The sequence below is a fragment of the Fukomys damarensis genome, unplaced genomic scaffold (assembly GCF_012274545.1).
Source record: "Fukomys damarensis isolate Sample0158 unplaced genomic scaffold, DMR_v1.0_HiC HiC_scaffold_2, whole genome shotgun sequence".
In the NCBI taxonomy this organism is placed as follows: Eukaryota; Metazoa; Chordata; class Mammalia; order Rodentia; family Bathyergidae; genus Fukomys; species Fukomys damarensis.
Window position 1 is genome coordinate 11,438,239 of NW_022900914.1, and position 17,429 is coordinate 11,455,667.

Sequence of the window (17,429 nt, forward strand, 5' to 3'; positions counted from 1 at the left end):
ATGCTTCATGGACTATTGCACAGAATGTGGATTGGCTGCCTCGAGCTTGGCAGCTCCCAGTCTTTCTAGATGTTGTGGTCAGAGAGAGCTGGGTATTCATCTGATGGAAGGCTCATCTAGGGCTGCCTGCTTAGCAGCAGGGTAGATTTTCCCTGGAGAAAAGCATTGTTACCACAGCGAATACACCGTTGAGCATGTTTTATAGCCACTGCACAGTTTGCTTTTTCTTTAAAATTTAAAGTGATTAGCATTGAAAATGGCAGTCACATTTAGAGACTGGGGAGTACAGAAAAGGAAATATTACAGGGAATTTACATGACTGGGAAATGTTCTTTGCTTACTACTTTGTAAACCTCACAACACAGTCTTTTCTATCATAGGTAACTTGGTTTATAAAGCCGTTTAGTTAGGGTTGTTAAAATCTTGGACAAGGAAGGGTAGATATCAAGGAACTTTCTAATCTTGATATTTTAATAGCTAGTTTTGACTTGAAAAGTAGTTTTTTAGACTACCAAATCCCTTTAAAAATATTCTCTGATACATATATTACTTATTTAAAACCCAAGATTAATACTGAATTTATGGTAATATCCTGAAATGCTTATTTTTATAATAAAATCACAAAACCTAAAAAAAAATTATATGAATATTATTAAATTGTAACCAAACATTTGTCAAATTCATTCTAGGTTGGGCCATGCAGGCTGCTGCCTATATCTTCATTCACAGGAAGTGGAAGGATGACAAGAACCATTTTGAAGACATGATTGATTATTTTTGTGATATCGGTGAACCACTTCAACTCCTCATATTCCCAGAAGGGACTGATCTCACAGGTAAGACAGATTGGGTGTGGGTCACACAATTTTAAAACATAGCAGAACTTGGAAATTAGGTAGTCAAAACAATTTATTCTTCAGGTGAAGTAACTGAATGCCAGCGGGACTTCATTTACCACCCATAAGAACAGTTAATCTGAGGTCACTCAGTTAATCGCTGGCACATCAGGACCCACGATTCATGGTTTCCAGCCCACTGATTTTTTTTTATAGATAGATGCAGTCCGTCATTACTATTCATGCTTGCTATTCTAGACCATTTTGAGCCTCAGAATATATTTTAAAATAGTCTTTATCTTTATGTAAGCAGAGCTTTAAGATTATCTTTTAAGTAATTTTTCCTTACCTGTTCTATATATTCTCTTGTCCTATTCCAAGGTATTTATTTATCCTTTAAACCCCCTTTGCCCCTCATTTTTTCCTTACAAGAAAAAAAAATCTGAGAGAAACTAATTTCGGTTTTGTTGATTTAAATTTATGTGTTAGCTTTCTCTTAATATTTAAACCTTTTCCTTACTGTAAGTAGGAAAGGCTTTGGCATATCTGTAGTAATAAGGAACAACATTCATCACTGCCAGGTGAAATAATAAAAGTATTCTGAGATATGCATGGCAGTAGGAGTGGTGGCTCCTCAAGAAAAACCAGGCAGCATTGAGTTGTAGAGGGGACTCAGGAGGATGTGTTTAAACTTTTCTACCTGATTTAAAAAGGAATACTATACAGTCCATCGTGCTAAATCAGTGGTTTTCACAGTTAAACTATAGATCATTTTGGCTGTAAAATGGGTAAGAGTAGAACTTGCCTGGTTGAGTACTGGGAGGCGATGGGTTGAAGGGGATGTAGTTTAGACAGGAAGCAGTTACAACTTCAAGAAAGATACAACGGAGTTGAAGAAAGCTCCAGTGGGTGAAGGTCTGCTTTCCAAGGGAAAAGACAGAAGAAAGATAGAATGCAAGTCTAAAAATCACAACTACTACAGAGAGAAGGAACATGAATTTTTCTTCCCGATCTTTGTTACTAAGTCAAGAAGGGAAACCCTTAGAACTTAGGAGAAGAGAACAGGTAAATGGACAAACTAAATCATAAAGTGGACATAGTAATTTATGGAACCCATCACCCCAAAAAGTTCAAAATAAAAAATACAAATTTCACAGATACTTGAGCAGTGACAGAGCCATAGTAGGTTGATAAAGGAAATTAGGGTATCTTGGAAAATGTTTACAGTAGATGGCAATAAAGAATTCTCGGACTCATCTGTTGCAGATGGAACTGCTACATAACTGTGGCAGTTTCTGTGTACTAGGCAGGTCTCTAAAATATATGCTTACCGTGCAGTGTATGTTTGCTTTTATGTTTAAAATTCTAAAAGTAGTTGGATCAAAGAGTATAATACGGAGAGTAGTATCTCCAGTCTGTTGTTTAAGCTTGAAAATAAATTGCAACGATTGTATTATAAGTTGATTCCTGGAGCTAAACTATCAGGAAATTATAACAGCCATATTTATATTTTATAATATTTAGACTATACAGTACAGTCATAACCCTGGTACCTGACTGCTTTGAAACCTCTCGGATTTGTTACTCGGCACATTTTGATGCACACATTTTGCTCTAGAACTCATTGTTTGGTACTCCACTTGCAAGCTAAAATTTGTCGTGCCATTTGCTTTCTGATTTGCTATCCTTTCCAACCAAAGCAGTTTATTTGGTCATTTGTGGCTCTCCTTACACTCCTGGAACCAACAAGTGCCGGGGTACCTCTGTACTAAATGCGGCTGTCAGCTTCACTTGATAAATACAGAATATAAAAAGCCATTTACTGAAATGATAACTTGATTTCTTTCAGAATGCCAAAATGTACATTAAAGAGTAGCAAGTTTGGAACTTACTTAATCAAATAAAAGCAAATGGGAAGAGGTCATGCATCACTCATCCTTTGGTACATTAGTGTTAATACGGTCATGCAGTAGACTTTCAGCCTATATAAAATATAGTTAAAACACTTCATTCCATATTTTTTCTCAAGTTTCGTTTGTAGGTGATGGACTTCACATCCCGTTACTTGTTGAGAGTCCACAGTACTCCCTGTCACACGATATTTTCAGAAGTTCAGACATTTACATTTTGAGACCAACTTGCAGAAGCCACAGTATTTGCCATTAGAGAAAACAGACTGTTTCTGAAGGTTTACAGAGTGTTTTTTCACATAATTATACAGATAATTTTACTGAGTTAGGAAAATTTTTTTTTTTTAATCGAACTCAGGACCTTGTGCTTGCAAGGTAGGCGGCAGCATCACTGAGCTAAATCCCTGGCCAGGGGAAAAAAATGTTAATAAACTAACAATTTGGAAAAAAAATCTGTTACTTAAGCAATGTTTCTAATTACCACGGTTGGATTTTTAAGCCTAAAGAGATCATTTTAGAATCTACTTTTAAGTTCTGAATCTAGTTTGCTTGCACATTTTCAAGTTCGTACATTTAAATGTTACTTTATATACAATCTGTCTTTATATATTGTTGGTTATAACTTTTTTCTGATTAATAGAATATGTTAATATTGGGAAATTTAGAGAAGTTTATACACTGCTATAATCCCACAGCCCATAAGTAAGCACCATTCTAAATTTAATCCATTTTTCTTGGATTATTTGGGCACAGTTGTGCACATGCATGCACACATATTTATGTTATGCATATACACATGTATATAATCATGGAAAATTGGAAAATTGAGCTGGGCATGGTGGCACACGCCTGTGATCCCAGTACTCAGGATGCTGAAGCAGGAGAATTGCCATGAGTTCAAGGCCAGGCTGAACTATATAGGGAGAACCTGTCTTACAAAATTTTTTAAAAAATGGAAAATTGAGATCTTGCTTTTGTCTTTTTTTCACTTAGTGTTATAATCATTCTCACCATTGTTTGTATTATATTGATGTACTGGGGTTCATCAGAGAAACAGAACCAATTAAATATGTGTAGGGAGAGAGAGGTTGGGGTTTATTCTAATGAAGTGGCTTCTGGGATGTTGGATGCCTGGCCAGTCCAGAATCTTTAGGGCAGCAGGTTAGTCTGGGGAAGTTGCAGTTTGAATCCAGAAGGGGTCTAGAGCCAGAAGTCCTTCCCTGTAGGTGAGGGGCTGGAACCCAGGTCCTTTGCACTGAGTATGAGTCAGGGATTCTCTAAGTTGCCCAAACCAACTCGAAATTGTAATCCTATTGCCTTAGCCTTGCAGAGTGCTAGAATTACAGGCATCCACCACCATGTCCCAGTCCCTGTCTTTCTGTTAAATCTTTCAACTGATTTGGATGAGGCCCATCTGAACGATGGAGGATAGTCTGCTTTATTCAGTCTACTGATTTAAATATTAATCTTACTTTAAAAATACCTTCATAGGGCTGGAGAGTTGGCTCAGTGGTTCTGCCGCCTGCTTCTCAAGTGCAAGCATTTGATCCCCAGTACCAATAAATAAACAAACAAACAAACTTGCTTCACAGAAACATCTAGAATAATATTTGATCAAATCCTTGGATACTGTGGTCTAGTCAAACTGTCACATAAAATTAACCAATACAGTTCTTATACTGTACTTTTGAATTCCATTACCTGATTTGGAAATGAAAACTCTAAGTTTTAATAATTATATTGCATACAGTTTACTACCTTTGTACATAAAATGTGTTCATTTAATATGCCTGGAGCTTTAATATACAAAAGAAAATCCTTTCATGAAACATACATGAGGAAAGAAAGAATAAACCGGTAAGTTAAAGTATATACAATTATTGTAAGTTCTATGAGAAAAAAATGAATTAGGATAAGGAGCTATTTGATAGAGAGTGGGTGGGCAAGCCATTCTGTTAAATTTCAGTTTAAGGAAGAACTAAATGAACAAAGCTGAGAATTGTGGGACTGATGGTGAGAGGCCTTCTCGGTACAAGGAAGAGCAGCTGCACAGAGCTGAAGCGGGAAATGTGCCTGGCTGGTTTGAGGGGAGAATGGCCCAAGTGCCCTAAGTAGAGGAAGTGCGGGATGAGTGTTACCAGGAGTGAGGCACAGGCAGGAGCTTGGCTTACCAAGGAACAGTTCTGGGATGGGTAGATGAAATGGGGTGAAGGGAAAATCTGCAGACTAATCTATTTCTACCTTCGCACATCAGGACTGTACATTTTGAAGCTGTTTATACCTGTATTCATGTGTACAGAAAAATTCTGTTTAGAATATCCCCGGCGTTTCCCACAAGAGCAGAGCAGTGAGCAGTCAGTTACTCCTCATCGTTGTGCTGTCTCTGGGGTTCCTAATGGCATTCGAGTTCTGTCAGCTCGCTGCCTGCTGCAGAAATACTGTTTTGTAGTCCCCATGCCCAGGAGATTTCCAGATGAATGTGGGAGCAGCTTATTCACTTGCCATGCTTGGGGCCTTTCCTTTTCATTTGGAGAAGATTTGAGGGGTTCTGACTCAATTCCTCTATTAAAACATAACACCACCTTAAGAGTGTTCTTTGGATATTTTTGTAATGTGGCTTGCATCTGTGGTGTTTGGAAGTTGGGAAACTCAGTGATCTATAAATTTACTCTTAGGAAACGTGTATTTATTTAGGTATTTTTCTTGTGCTCAGAATGAATCTGTAAGCTTCAGAGTGCAGCTGAGGATTGCGGGTTTTAACATCTGCTGTCATCAGAAGCATTGCCTGATCTCTCCCAGCAGTTGAGACCACATTTCTGAGCACTACTTTTTCCAAATGTATGTGCTGAATAATGGGTTTGGTTCTTCTTGGAACTTGTAAAGTTACCTCACAGAATGGAAAAAGAAGTTTTTGCCAGCAGTTGGAACATAAACTTGACTCCTGTGTTCAGCCAAACCATGTTCAGATGTTTGTCCAGGATGTACTAATCGTGTGCCCCTTGTGTGGTGAGCGTTCTGGGTTCGCATCACCCAGCCCTGTGCTTGGGCAAGGCCAATAGCTTGCAATGTAGACTCAAATTACCAAGTAAAAAAACAATGTTGACCTGATATATTTGAGAGCTAATTATTTCTTCTGGATGTCTAGATCCTTACATTGTATTCGTTTTTGTTTTTTTATTTATTTTTTTATCATATTAGCATTTTTAAAAATTTCAGTTTTAATTACAAAGGGTTTTATGAAAATTTTAGTTTCTTATCTTTGTTTTACTTTTCATTATATTAACTTTCATGAATTCTAACAACTTAAAGTCTTGAATATAAATTTCAGAAAATTTCTATTTAAAATCTTTTGATGCCTTGTTATAAAATTTTAAAAATCAGATTAGATTGGGATCTTTGTAAAGGACTAGCTTAAAAGGTTTGAATTATATCAGTATACTGTATTCAGTAATTACAGTACATTAACTGTTATCTTTTTATTTAAAAAATACATGCCTTTTCTTACCTCTCTTTTTAGGGTTTCCAGTCATCTGATTTTTTTTTTCCTTTTAGAAAATAGCAAGGCTCGAAGTAATGATTTTGCTGAAAAGAATGGACTTCAAAAGTACGAATATGTCATACACCCAAGAACTACAGGCTTCACTTTTGTGGTAGACCGTTTAAGAGAAGGTAGGCACCCATCTCAAAATATACTTTTCTTTTTTGGTAATGAAAGTGGATAAAATTTCTGAACTTTATATATGGTAATTTAATTTCCAGCAAGCTGTTTTGTATAGTGGTGACATCTATGACAAATACTCATCATCTGGTAATTACTACACTCTCATAAAACTGCCTGCACCTAACATGAAAGGCCTCAAACCATTATGTAAGAAAAGGTATAAAATTCTTCTTTCCCTAGTGACATTAAGATACAAAGCATAAGCTACCACAGTGGGGATTCATTACAATTATTAAGTACCCATGATTGTAAAGAAATTATACTAACAATTCAAAAATCACATTGATATGGTAAACCAAAACTTTCATCCTACTAGTTTTTCTGTGTTGGGAATTCTGTGGTCACTACTGGTTTGGCACAGATTTGGGGGCTTAACATTCCATTGTGTATGAGTAGTAAGTGCCCGTCTCTCTGCAGAAGCTCATGGAGGAGGTAGTTCTTGCCACCTTGGAGTAAACTGGCAAAGCACCAAGACATTAAAGTGGTGGTGCCTGCTTCTTTCTTGCCTTTTTTTTTCTTAATGTCCCATCTAATTTAGATTCACCCTTCTGAGCCAATAATACGGTTTGTATTTTATGATTTTTAATGATTTCTTTAAAGCACTTCTGACATGAAACGCATTTGTCTACCCAATTTCTCTGTAAGCAAAGCGTGACTCTGGAACACATCCTTTGCTAATAAAGGTCTTCCTAAACATAGGCAGGAAAATTGAGAGATTATTGTTTAGGAGGGTATAGGCTATGTCTAAAGGTCTGAAATCTAGAAAATATTTTAGTAGCACATTGATAATATAACTTTGCTACACATTTGAGGAACACTCAGAACACTAGTCAGCAGCTGTAATTAGTCATTTTTTCTGCCAGAACTGATCCCCTGCCCCATATCAGTATTTTTAAAAAAGCAAGGAACACAGATGATTCCATTTCCTTCAGTTGGAAAACTAGATGACTATTATATTAGAAATGTAGACTGTGATCTACGCACTATAATAATAAATGTAAGAAATATGTTGATGATAAAACAGTAATAGCAGCTATCATTAATATAGCATTTACTGAATACAAGAAAGTATGGTATTTCTATACTTAAATTCAATTAATCCTCATGACAGTCCTAGACAATAGTTATCACTCAGGGTGCAAAACCAGAGTAGAAATTGAGGGGAAAGAAACTCATCAAATTTACTGCAATAGTTAAACTGAGTAGCACACTCTTTCTATAGTAAATTGTTGCTTCCTGTATTTATAGCATGATTTTGGGGTTTTTTTGTTTGTTTTGGTACCAGGGGTTTAACTCATTACCTTGCGCTTGCGAACCAGGCACCAGAACCATTGAGCTAAATCCCTGCCCCTATAGCATGATTTTTGTTTACAGAATATCCAGATCCTAAAGCACCTGTGTAACAATAGTGAGTGGTGTGGGTCAGAGTGAAGAGGGAGGAAAAGTTTCATTCAGGATCAGAGGTGGAGAGGATCTTAGAGGCCACAAGTCCAGAGTACCCTTGTAGACAAGTAATCCAAGAGTCAGAGGGTCCAGCACAGCTTCCTTATATTTACAACTCTGAGCTCTGCACTGAAGATAAATGGTGTGCATTTTGTATTTGCTTTATTATCCTGCTATATTATAACTTTTTTGAGGTTATGAATGCCCTACCAATAGAAAGGGCTTGGTCAGTATTACTTGCACAGAATATTTTTAGATTTTGTCTAAAAAGACATGTGTGGCCTCCCATGTTCTCAAAACATTGTATATCACATGGATAGATATCTGTCTTGGGTGACTTATTTCATACATACGTCTAATCACAGAACTTTTCAATATGTGACCATGTAATTTTTCTGAATACTAGAATAATCCAGACTCAAACATAGGTTGCTGATTTAGAGGAAGGAGGCTTCACATGAAGAAAGTTCATTGTGTTTCTTTTAATTACACAGGATAATAAATTCATAACAAAGTTTTAAATTGTTAATCACTGCACCAAAAATTACTTATATTCATCATAACCTCTGGTGTTTCACTGTGCTTAATAATAATGACTTAATTCTTCTTTGACTACCAATAATGATTAGGCCCATTACTGAGTTGTAATAATTCATTTCACCATTAGGCGGCAAAAGTGTTCACATTTGAAACAATTTAAAATTAGGTTAGAGAAGCTATGCGAGGGTGGAAAACTATTTACAAGTATGACTTATCCAAGATGTAACTTTGCTTTCAGGAAGTTTACAGTCCTCACAGGTAGATAAAATGATACATAACTGAGATGGATGTGGTGGTGCATACCTGTAACCTTAGCTACTCAGGAGGCAGAAACAGGAGACTTACAAATTGGAGGCCAGCCTGGACAATTCAGCAAGACCCTGTCTCAAAATAAATAAAAAGGATTGGCAATGTAGTTCAGGGTTCCCTGAGTTCAACCTCCAATACCACCCCTCAAAACGATCCATACTGAAAATAACATGAAACAAGATATAGAGTATGTATTTATAGCCATGCTGAATAATTATAAGAGTATTGAGCAGTGTTGGGGGTGTGGTGGCATATACGTGTAACCCCAGCAGTTGTGAGGCTGAGGCAGGAGGATCACCACCAGTTTGAAGCCAGCCTGGGCTACATAGTGAGTTCAAGGCCAACCCAAACTACATAGCAAGACTCTGTCTCAAAAAACCAGAAAACAAATAAAAAGAACATGCAACAGATGTCACGTAGTACTGAAGTGCTGAAGTGAGGCTTCTGGAAGAAGCTGAGTTTCCCTTGGTGTTAGAGACTGTATATGATTTGGCCAGGCCTAAAGAAACAAGAGTGGCTTAGAACGAGTGTAAGGAAAGGCACAGAGTCAAACCCAGATGGACCCAGGGAGAATCAGCCTGTGTTGTAGTGTGGCAGACAACATTTAACAAGATTGTTTGTAGCCTTTAGTGTTAAACAACTCAACGGCCCAAATAGTCAGGACTTGTCTGTTTCTACATCTGGTCACTCAAGCACATTGGCTCATTTATTAAGACTAAGTTGTAGGCTTGAAGTAAATAATAAGATTTTTAAAAAATTTAAGGCAGTCTGTATTTCTATTCATATTTAGCTCACTTGCATAAATTCTAAATATAAAGAAATGAAGGATGCAGTCTTTCCACTAATCTAGGGGATGCAGAGGGAACTGCTAAAGAAAAACTAAATTCCCCCTGGATTAGGGTACTTGAACAAAAGTCTGCATTCTGTGTTCAAGGAGAGAGAATTGCTTACTTAACACCCGATAGCCTATGTTTGGCTCTTTCATTTTTGTCCACAGGAGTTCTCATTTGCTCAGAGAAAATGGAAAGCAAAAGAAGTATACCCGCTATAGACAGCTCAGACTCTTAACAGCATTGTTAGACCTTCTGCTCAGTTCACGGCTGCCCGCTGTCAGTCCAGTCTTTGTAGTGGGGGAGTGAAGATGGCCAGCAGAGGCCACCACTCGGGGTGGCTCACACTCCATTTGTTTTATTCAGTGAATCTCTCCCAGGATTGCATTTCAGTTTCACTTCCTAATAGCTAGAATGTTTTAGGGGCAGGGGAGAACAGCAGACGGACAAATCATTGAAATATTGGGTGCATTATACACCGTGCACTCCGACCTTTCCAGGTGGCCTTTTATTGCTGGAAACTATTTATGAAATACAATAGACCTTTCCCTTATGTTAAAAAATGTGACTGTACAATAGGCCTTTGACATTTGCTAGAGTATTTTCTGAGACCTTTTCCATTTCCCCAAATTTGCAAATACTTTTGTAGATTAGCAGTTGACTTTCTTTTGAGGTCATCTGACAAGGAATAAACCTTTTATCTTCTGATGGTGATAAATATAAAGTACAACAAAACCTGAAAGATACTGATCAGCGGGTAAGCATACAAATCGCCTAAATGACTTGGTGATCTGCATACCTCGAAGCAGAAATTATTCTGTTTTGCTTCTGCAGAATTGTATATGGCACATGTCAGAGGTCTTAGGGGTCTCTTCACCTTCCATGCCTTAGACCATTTTTCTTCGTTCAGTTATCACCGCCCTCCCCCCACCAAGACAACAAACATTGTAAGCCACCCCTTAAAGCAAATCTTACATTGTGTTTAGTGAAGTTGTGACTAATTTAATGAAAACTCACAGAAGCCTTATGTTTGTACATAAAAACACCATCTAACATTTACAAGTATCTACCACATGACAGGCATGGTGCTGTGCAGTGTCATGTGTTTCCTTGTCTTTCCCAAGTACTGGAGTCGTCCGTGGTAGAGTTTTTTATAAACACCCTTTGAACCGAACTGGTGATAGACCTTGGGCCACAGGCACCCCTCAGCCTTCTGTTCCTACCACTCCCCTACTTATCACTTAATTCTTCCAGCTGTGCCAGGCCAGGCAGGAGTTTGCCCCTGCTGAGACTGGCTCCCTTCAGCATCTTGCCCTGGGGTAATTAATAAGGTTGCTGAGTAGGGGTAAGTTAAAGTCACATCTGTTTGATGCAGATCTCCTTGTTTTTTTTACATTATAATATGTTCACAGTTTTTCTCTTTCAGATGGTACAAAAATTTATTCTTTGTAAAACACCCCTCCCCCGCCATACCTAGATTTCTCTCTGATCTCTTTGGCCTTACTATGAGTTTTTTTAAAGTGGGAAGATACATAGGATTTCTTTTATTATAACCTTTTTATTTTTTTCAATACTATATTTACCAGTTTTTCCTCCATTTTCTTAGAGCACACTTGGAAAACATACCCTTATCTTAAAATATAACATTAATTATATAACATCATACAAATATTGTTTCTGCAATAATTACTAAAATGTTAGCCCCAAGCATCTTAATTTTCACCATTTGTTTGTTTATATTTCTACTAGAGTCTAAACGTTGACACTATCAATCCATTCTAATTGTGCTTTCTTTTTTTTTCCTTACCTGTTAGCCATTGAGTCTCAGGAATAGCTTCATGACTTCATTTTTCTCTACACTGGTTTCCTGTCTATAAAAAAAAAAAAAGATACTGGTATTTGGTTTTGAATAATAAGTGTGCTTTTTCTATAATGAAAATAGGAAAATTAATTAGAAAGAAGAAAATAACGGCACCCATAGTTGTAACCAGTTACTTCTCAGAAATATTGTATTTTTTCAGTCTTCCTGTTTTATCCAACATGTCAATAATACAGCACACAAAATTAGAGTCATATCATAATGTTTTGTAAAGTTTTTTTTTTTTTTAGCCTTAGTATAGTGTGAATGTTTACATATAACATGATTGAGACTTTATAACATAGTTCCAACCTGTGGTTTAAATTTTACTGGTCAGAATGTGCTTTCATGCAATGGGATCCAAACTACTTGAATTAACTGACTGTTCATGACTGTGCTTTTTGTCTTCTTCATTTTGCCTCTGGTCTATCCTGGCTAAAGCCTGTAATGCATTGCTCTTTTCTTTGACCTCCACATAATGTTCTTCCTGTAAGAATCCTCCAAGAATCTGTTCCCGGTTTCCTGTTCTTCTCTGAGGACTCCTACTTTGCACAGTAAACCTTTATTAATAGCTGCTTTAATACATTTTACCTTTCATCCCTAAAAGGCCAGCAAAGGCCAGGTCACCTAGATCATTAAGGGCAAAGATGTTATTTCTATATCAGAACATATTTCCACTTTATCTTCTTCCTTCTCTTAGAACACTTAGCACAATTGATTCATCTTGATAAATGTTTTTCCTTTGGTTCATAGTAATTCCTCCTGCCTCTCTGCCCACTTCTGGATTCCTTTGCAGGTTTTTTTGTTTTTGAGTTTGTTCCTCTTAAGGCTCTCCTTGTTCCTTTGTTCTTTCATGCCGACATTCTTCCTGGGCCACATCATTTAGGTTGGTGGCTTAAAGTATCATCCATATATTTATATATTCTAAATCTAAGTCGCAAACGTTTTCGTAGTTCAGAGCTATATCCCTTTTGCTGTGCTTGGAGTCACGTCAGCTCCAGTAGGTCTGAAATTGAACTTGTCATCTCCTGTAAACTGCTTTGGCTCCTGCATACCCTATGCCAGGGAGTGGGGGGGGAAGAGGAGGAGGAGAATGATTGATAATGGCTGACATCAAGTGCTTGTTTACTTCACGTGAATCAGTTCAGTAATTCTAGGAGGAGGGATTACTGTCATCTCCATTTCATGACTGAGGAAACTGAGGTATGGAGAAGTTAAATAACTGGTCCAAGATTACCCAGCTCTTAAATGATATATCTAGGAGTCTGGCTGCAGAGCCTCTGTGGTTCATTGACTCAGTTACTCAAGTCAGAAACCTGACAGTCATTCTTGGCTGATCCCACTGTGCCTTACTCATAGTCAGTGAAATCTCAAACAAGGCCTTATGATTCTACCTCTTATAGCTCTCAAATTAACTCTTCTTTTTCACTGTCCTCATCATGTCCTAAGCATCTGTTGTACCTCCCTGAATTAGCATATTACTGCTCAGCTGATCTTCCTAGTTCTGGAATCATTTTACTGAATCCTGGATTTCATAGCACTCCAAGGTTAAATGTGCTTTCTTTTTTTGTTTTTGTTTGTTCCCTTTTTGGTACCTGGGATTGAACTCAGGACCTTGCACTTATGAGGCAGGCACAGTGCCTCTGAGCTAAATCCCCGGCCTAAATGTACTTTTTTAAATGGTTTAGCAGCCCCCTCTGGTCACCTGTCCCATTTCTCTGGTTTTATCATTAAACATTAGTAGAGCCTTACTGAACTGCTTTCCTTCCCCATAGTGAACAGCACTCCCATCCTCCTCCATGGTTGCCCTAGCCCAGTGGTGGCGAACCTCTGGCATGCATACATAGCCGGCTATTGAAAGCCCTTAAGAGGTTCGCCATCACTGTGAACCTGAGCTTCTCTTGCTCTTGCACTCCTCTAGGTCAGCGATGGGTGTCACCTGTCATACATTATTTGAGAAACCTTCCCAGTCATTCTTGGGCTTGGTGGGGTGTGTGCTCTATGTTCACTACATGAATGCTTTTTCTACTGTACTTGGGTATGTGCAGGTTTTACTACTGTTTTATCATTTGTGTAGCTATCTGTTCTGACCCTTAAGTCTTAGTTTCCTGACCATAAGAATCAAGTCTATTTTGTTGACTTCTCATCTTCAGTGTTTAGCAGAAAGCCTGGCGTAAAATAGATAACCACTGAAGTTTTTGAGTCAGTTAATTGGTCACTGATTTTATACTCTATCAAGTACCAGTAAAGACTGAAAGTAGCGAAGTGGGATCACAGCAAAAGAAACAACCAGCAGAGTGAAGAGACACCCTCAGAATGGGGAAAAATTTTTCCACTTATTCTTCAGACTAATATCTATAATATGTAAAGAATTTTAAAAAATTAGACCCCCCAATAAAAGATCTAATCAAAATGTCGGTAACTTAATTGAATAGACATTTCTTGGAAGATGAGGTAAAATGGCCAATAAATACATAGAGAAATGTTCAACATCTCTAGCCATTAGAGAAAAGCAAATTAAAACACTACTGAGATTCCTTCTTACTCCAGAAAGAATGGCCATCATGAAGAAATCAAACAATGAAGGTTGGTGAGCTGGGTGGCAGGAGGCCTTCTACATTGTTGGTGGTAATGTAAACCACTGTGGAAATCAGTATGGAGATTTCTCAAAAAACAAAATAGAAATTCCATTCAACCCAGCTATTTCCCTTCTAACTATCTTCCTGAAAGAGTTAAAAGACATCGTATTATAGTAATACATGTACACCCTTATTTATAGCAGCACGACTCATAATAGCTAGATGTTTTGAAGTGGTGTGTATGTCCAGCAGCAAGTGACTGAAGAAAGAAAAGGTGGTAATTATATATAATGGAGTACTACTCTGCCATAAAGGAGAAAGTTGAGTCATTTATTAGAAAATAGATGCAGCTTGAGACCATAATGTTCAGTGAAACAAATCAGACAAGCTTAACTATCCCATGCTTTCTCTTACGTGAGAAAATATATAAAAAGAGCAAAATTAAACACAGGTAATAGGAAGTAGGGAGAGAGATCTTTTGCAAAAGGGAAGGGCACCAAGAGATGGAGGGGGAGAGGGAGAAAGAGGAATGGGGATGAAAAAGGAATTAAAATGTGTTATCTATTCTTGCCAACTCCCCATAAGGAATGTGACCACCAGGAACTGCAAACGTACCACTACATTTAAAAAAAAAATAAAGTGGCAAACATAAGTATGTCTAATTACAGCAGCACCAAATTGTAAAGAAATCAAGTCAAAAATAAGGCTAACTTTTTAAACGGATGGAAGTTAGCATACAAATTATGTCTTGTCTAAAAGACCTTTTTTTGGGGGACCTTCTATAGAGGAAAGCTGAATAGTATCATTAGCAAGGTCCATATGGTTAACACAAACCCTGTGCCCAGGGAAAGCATTTCTGAAAAGCTTGAGAGAAATATCTCTTAGTTCTTTACAAAGAGGACATTGTACCTGTGGTTACCATGCTTCTCCACAACACATTTATGCTAAATATAACAGCCTACCCCTCCCGAAAAGGTCTAGTAGTCCAGGCCAGCCTTGAATTTGCTGTGTGAGGCTGTCATTAGTCCTCCTGCCTCAGTCTCCCGAGTGTTGGGGTTGCAAGCATGCAGCTCCGTGCCTGTGTTGGAACAACATTGTCAGGGCCATTTGCATGGCCTCCTGATGTTTACCTGTGTTGGGCAATAGAACAAGGAGAAAGAACAGTGGCACAAGTATTCAGGAAACTGGGACTCTGTGGATTTCATCTCTGGATTCTAATGGTATCGGCAGACTGTGTCCTTCAGGCATTCTCTGTAAATGATATTTCAGTTACTGAGATTTTTTAGTTTTTAGATTTTGAATATTCTTTGCGAAGCACTTACTCTACAGGTTTTTTTTTGTTTTGTTTTGTTTTGTTTTGTTTTGTTTTTTTGTAACAAATTAAGTGCAGGGTTAAAGGCTTTTTTTAGTATGCAGAGCTAGGAGTCTACTAGGGAAGCTAAAGAACCTAATGAGATTTCACTCGTAAATTAAAGGCCACCCTCCCTGAACTGAGGTTGGCCAGTGTGATGCTCAGAAGACACTTGGGATTTATGTGTTTTTGGTTTATTATTTGTTTGGGTATTCTTTGCATTTGGACCAAAGTTGTGACTTACGCATAGTAAGTGAAGCACTGCTCAAAGGTGGTCTGTGTGGACTTTTAAACATTTTTTTTTTTTCCTGTGACACCATCCCTGTCTTCTTTCCAGCCATGTAGGACATGCTTTTCTCATGCTGTTCTCTCTTTTAAACTATCCCCAGCTATGTGTGTACAGTTCAAGGCTCTCTCACTTCTGTTTCCTGGCATCTGCAGCTCCCTGGGATCCCCTCTTCTTACTACAGTATCATCACATTCTTCCTTAGTCACCATTATTTTTGCTCCTTTATATATGAGCTCCCTTCGGATACTGTGTCTTATTTTTATATCTGAGACCCTAGTACAGTGCCAGGAATATTGGTACTGAATAAGTTTATGATTTTGTGAAAATTTCCACAGGTGAACTAATTTTAGTGTCTGTCTCACACGCACACACACACACACACACCTACCTGATTAGCAGTGACCACTGCCACCTTCATTCTAGATGTCAGACACTGGGCAGATGTTAGTTCATGTGGGGCCTCTGTATTGCAGCAGAGGTAAGATATGGCAGTACCAGAGGGCCACCTGAGGGAGACGACGATAATAACTATCTTAAGACACCCTCCTGTTTCCAACTAACAAAGGATGAGTGACGGTTTCTGTTTCAGATTATGTATTATAATTACAGAAACATGCATGAGTACTCTTGGCATTTGATCGTGTAAAACTTAATGTGTATGTGTGGTCTTCATATTTTTGCGGTGTGTTAGTGTTCTACCCAGGGAGTTTCAAAGTCTGAGATGGTGCTGCAGAGGCTCTTTGTAGCTTTGTGCCTCTCTGTACCTCTTTGACTTCAGGGGAAGACAAACTGTCTCGGGGTTATAGACTCTTTTTCTAATGTCAGCCAGTCACAATATGCCTGCCACTGTAAAAACTAGACTACAGTGACTATCTGTCATTAATAAAAAAATCTCAAAATATATTTTCTCTTATTAGAGAATTGTTTTCATACATGAATCAAAGGTATAGACTTGTAATTTACTCGTTCAAAGTCTTTGTGCCTAAATGTTGTCTTGTTACAAAGTGTAAGTTATTTTCTTGAGATATTGATAACTGACATTTATAAAATATCTTTATGTTAAAATTCAGAATTTTGGAAGAAGCTTCTGTAAGTAAACCTTATGGAATTGCCTTGGAGTGCTAACTTCTGTGGACTGTGCACTGACCACAAGGAATATTGTTACATACAGTGTATTGCTCTGTTTCCCAATTCACTATAGCTGGCCACTAAATGATTATGTCCTTAGAATATTGTTTGAAACAAAATATATGAGAGGATTTCACGTGAAGATACAGAATGTATGTAACAATATACTTTAGCACCCTGTTCATATGAAAATAAAAAATTTATTCTCAGCAAACGTGAGATTTGGGCCTGCATCTAAACCCGATGAGCTTTTGAGCCTAAAAATTCATCTTAACAGGAGCATATGCTTGCATTTTGGTTTTCTACAGTATATAAGTTTATTGTTCTGAATGTGTTGTATTTCTTTTTGGGGTTGTCCAAAAAAGGTTTACCTTGTTTCTCCTTTATTCTTGACGTGTCCATTTCATTACTGAAAAATATTATGCCTTTTCTCTTTTAGCTTTGTGTATTTTCTTCTTACTTATTCAGAATATTCCTTCTGTGTTTTTCCGGATTAGAGCTTTTCTTCTTCTCTTCCTCCTCCCCACACCTTTGTTTTTTTTTTGCGGGGGGTACTGGGGATCGAACTCAGGTCCTTGCGTTTGCAAGGCAGTCACCAGAAACACTGAGCTAAATTCCTGGCCCCAGATTAGAAC

General features: G+C 37.8%; 1 protein-coding gene across 4 annotated transcripts in view; it reads left to right on the plus strand.

The window, feature by feature from the left end:
* Lclat1 (lysocardiolipin acyltransferase 1) overlaps nucleotides 1–17,429 on the plus strand; it is a 153,804-nt gene that overhangs the window by 85,141 nt on the left and 51,234 nt on the right. For all 4 annotated transcript variants that reach the window (XM_010604671.3, XM_010604670.3, XM_010604672.3 and 1 more), the window contains 2 exons: nucleotides 690–836; nucleotides 6,299–6,415. In XM_010604671.3, the coding sequence (XP_010602973.1) occupies nucleotides 690–836; nucleotides 6,299–6,415 (264 nt within the window). The remainder of the gene's footprint in view (nucleotides 1–689; nucleotides 837–6,298; nucleotides 6,416–17,429) is intronic.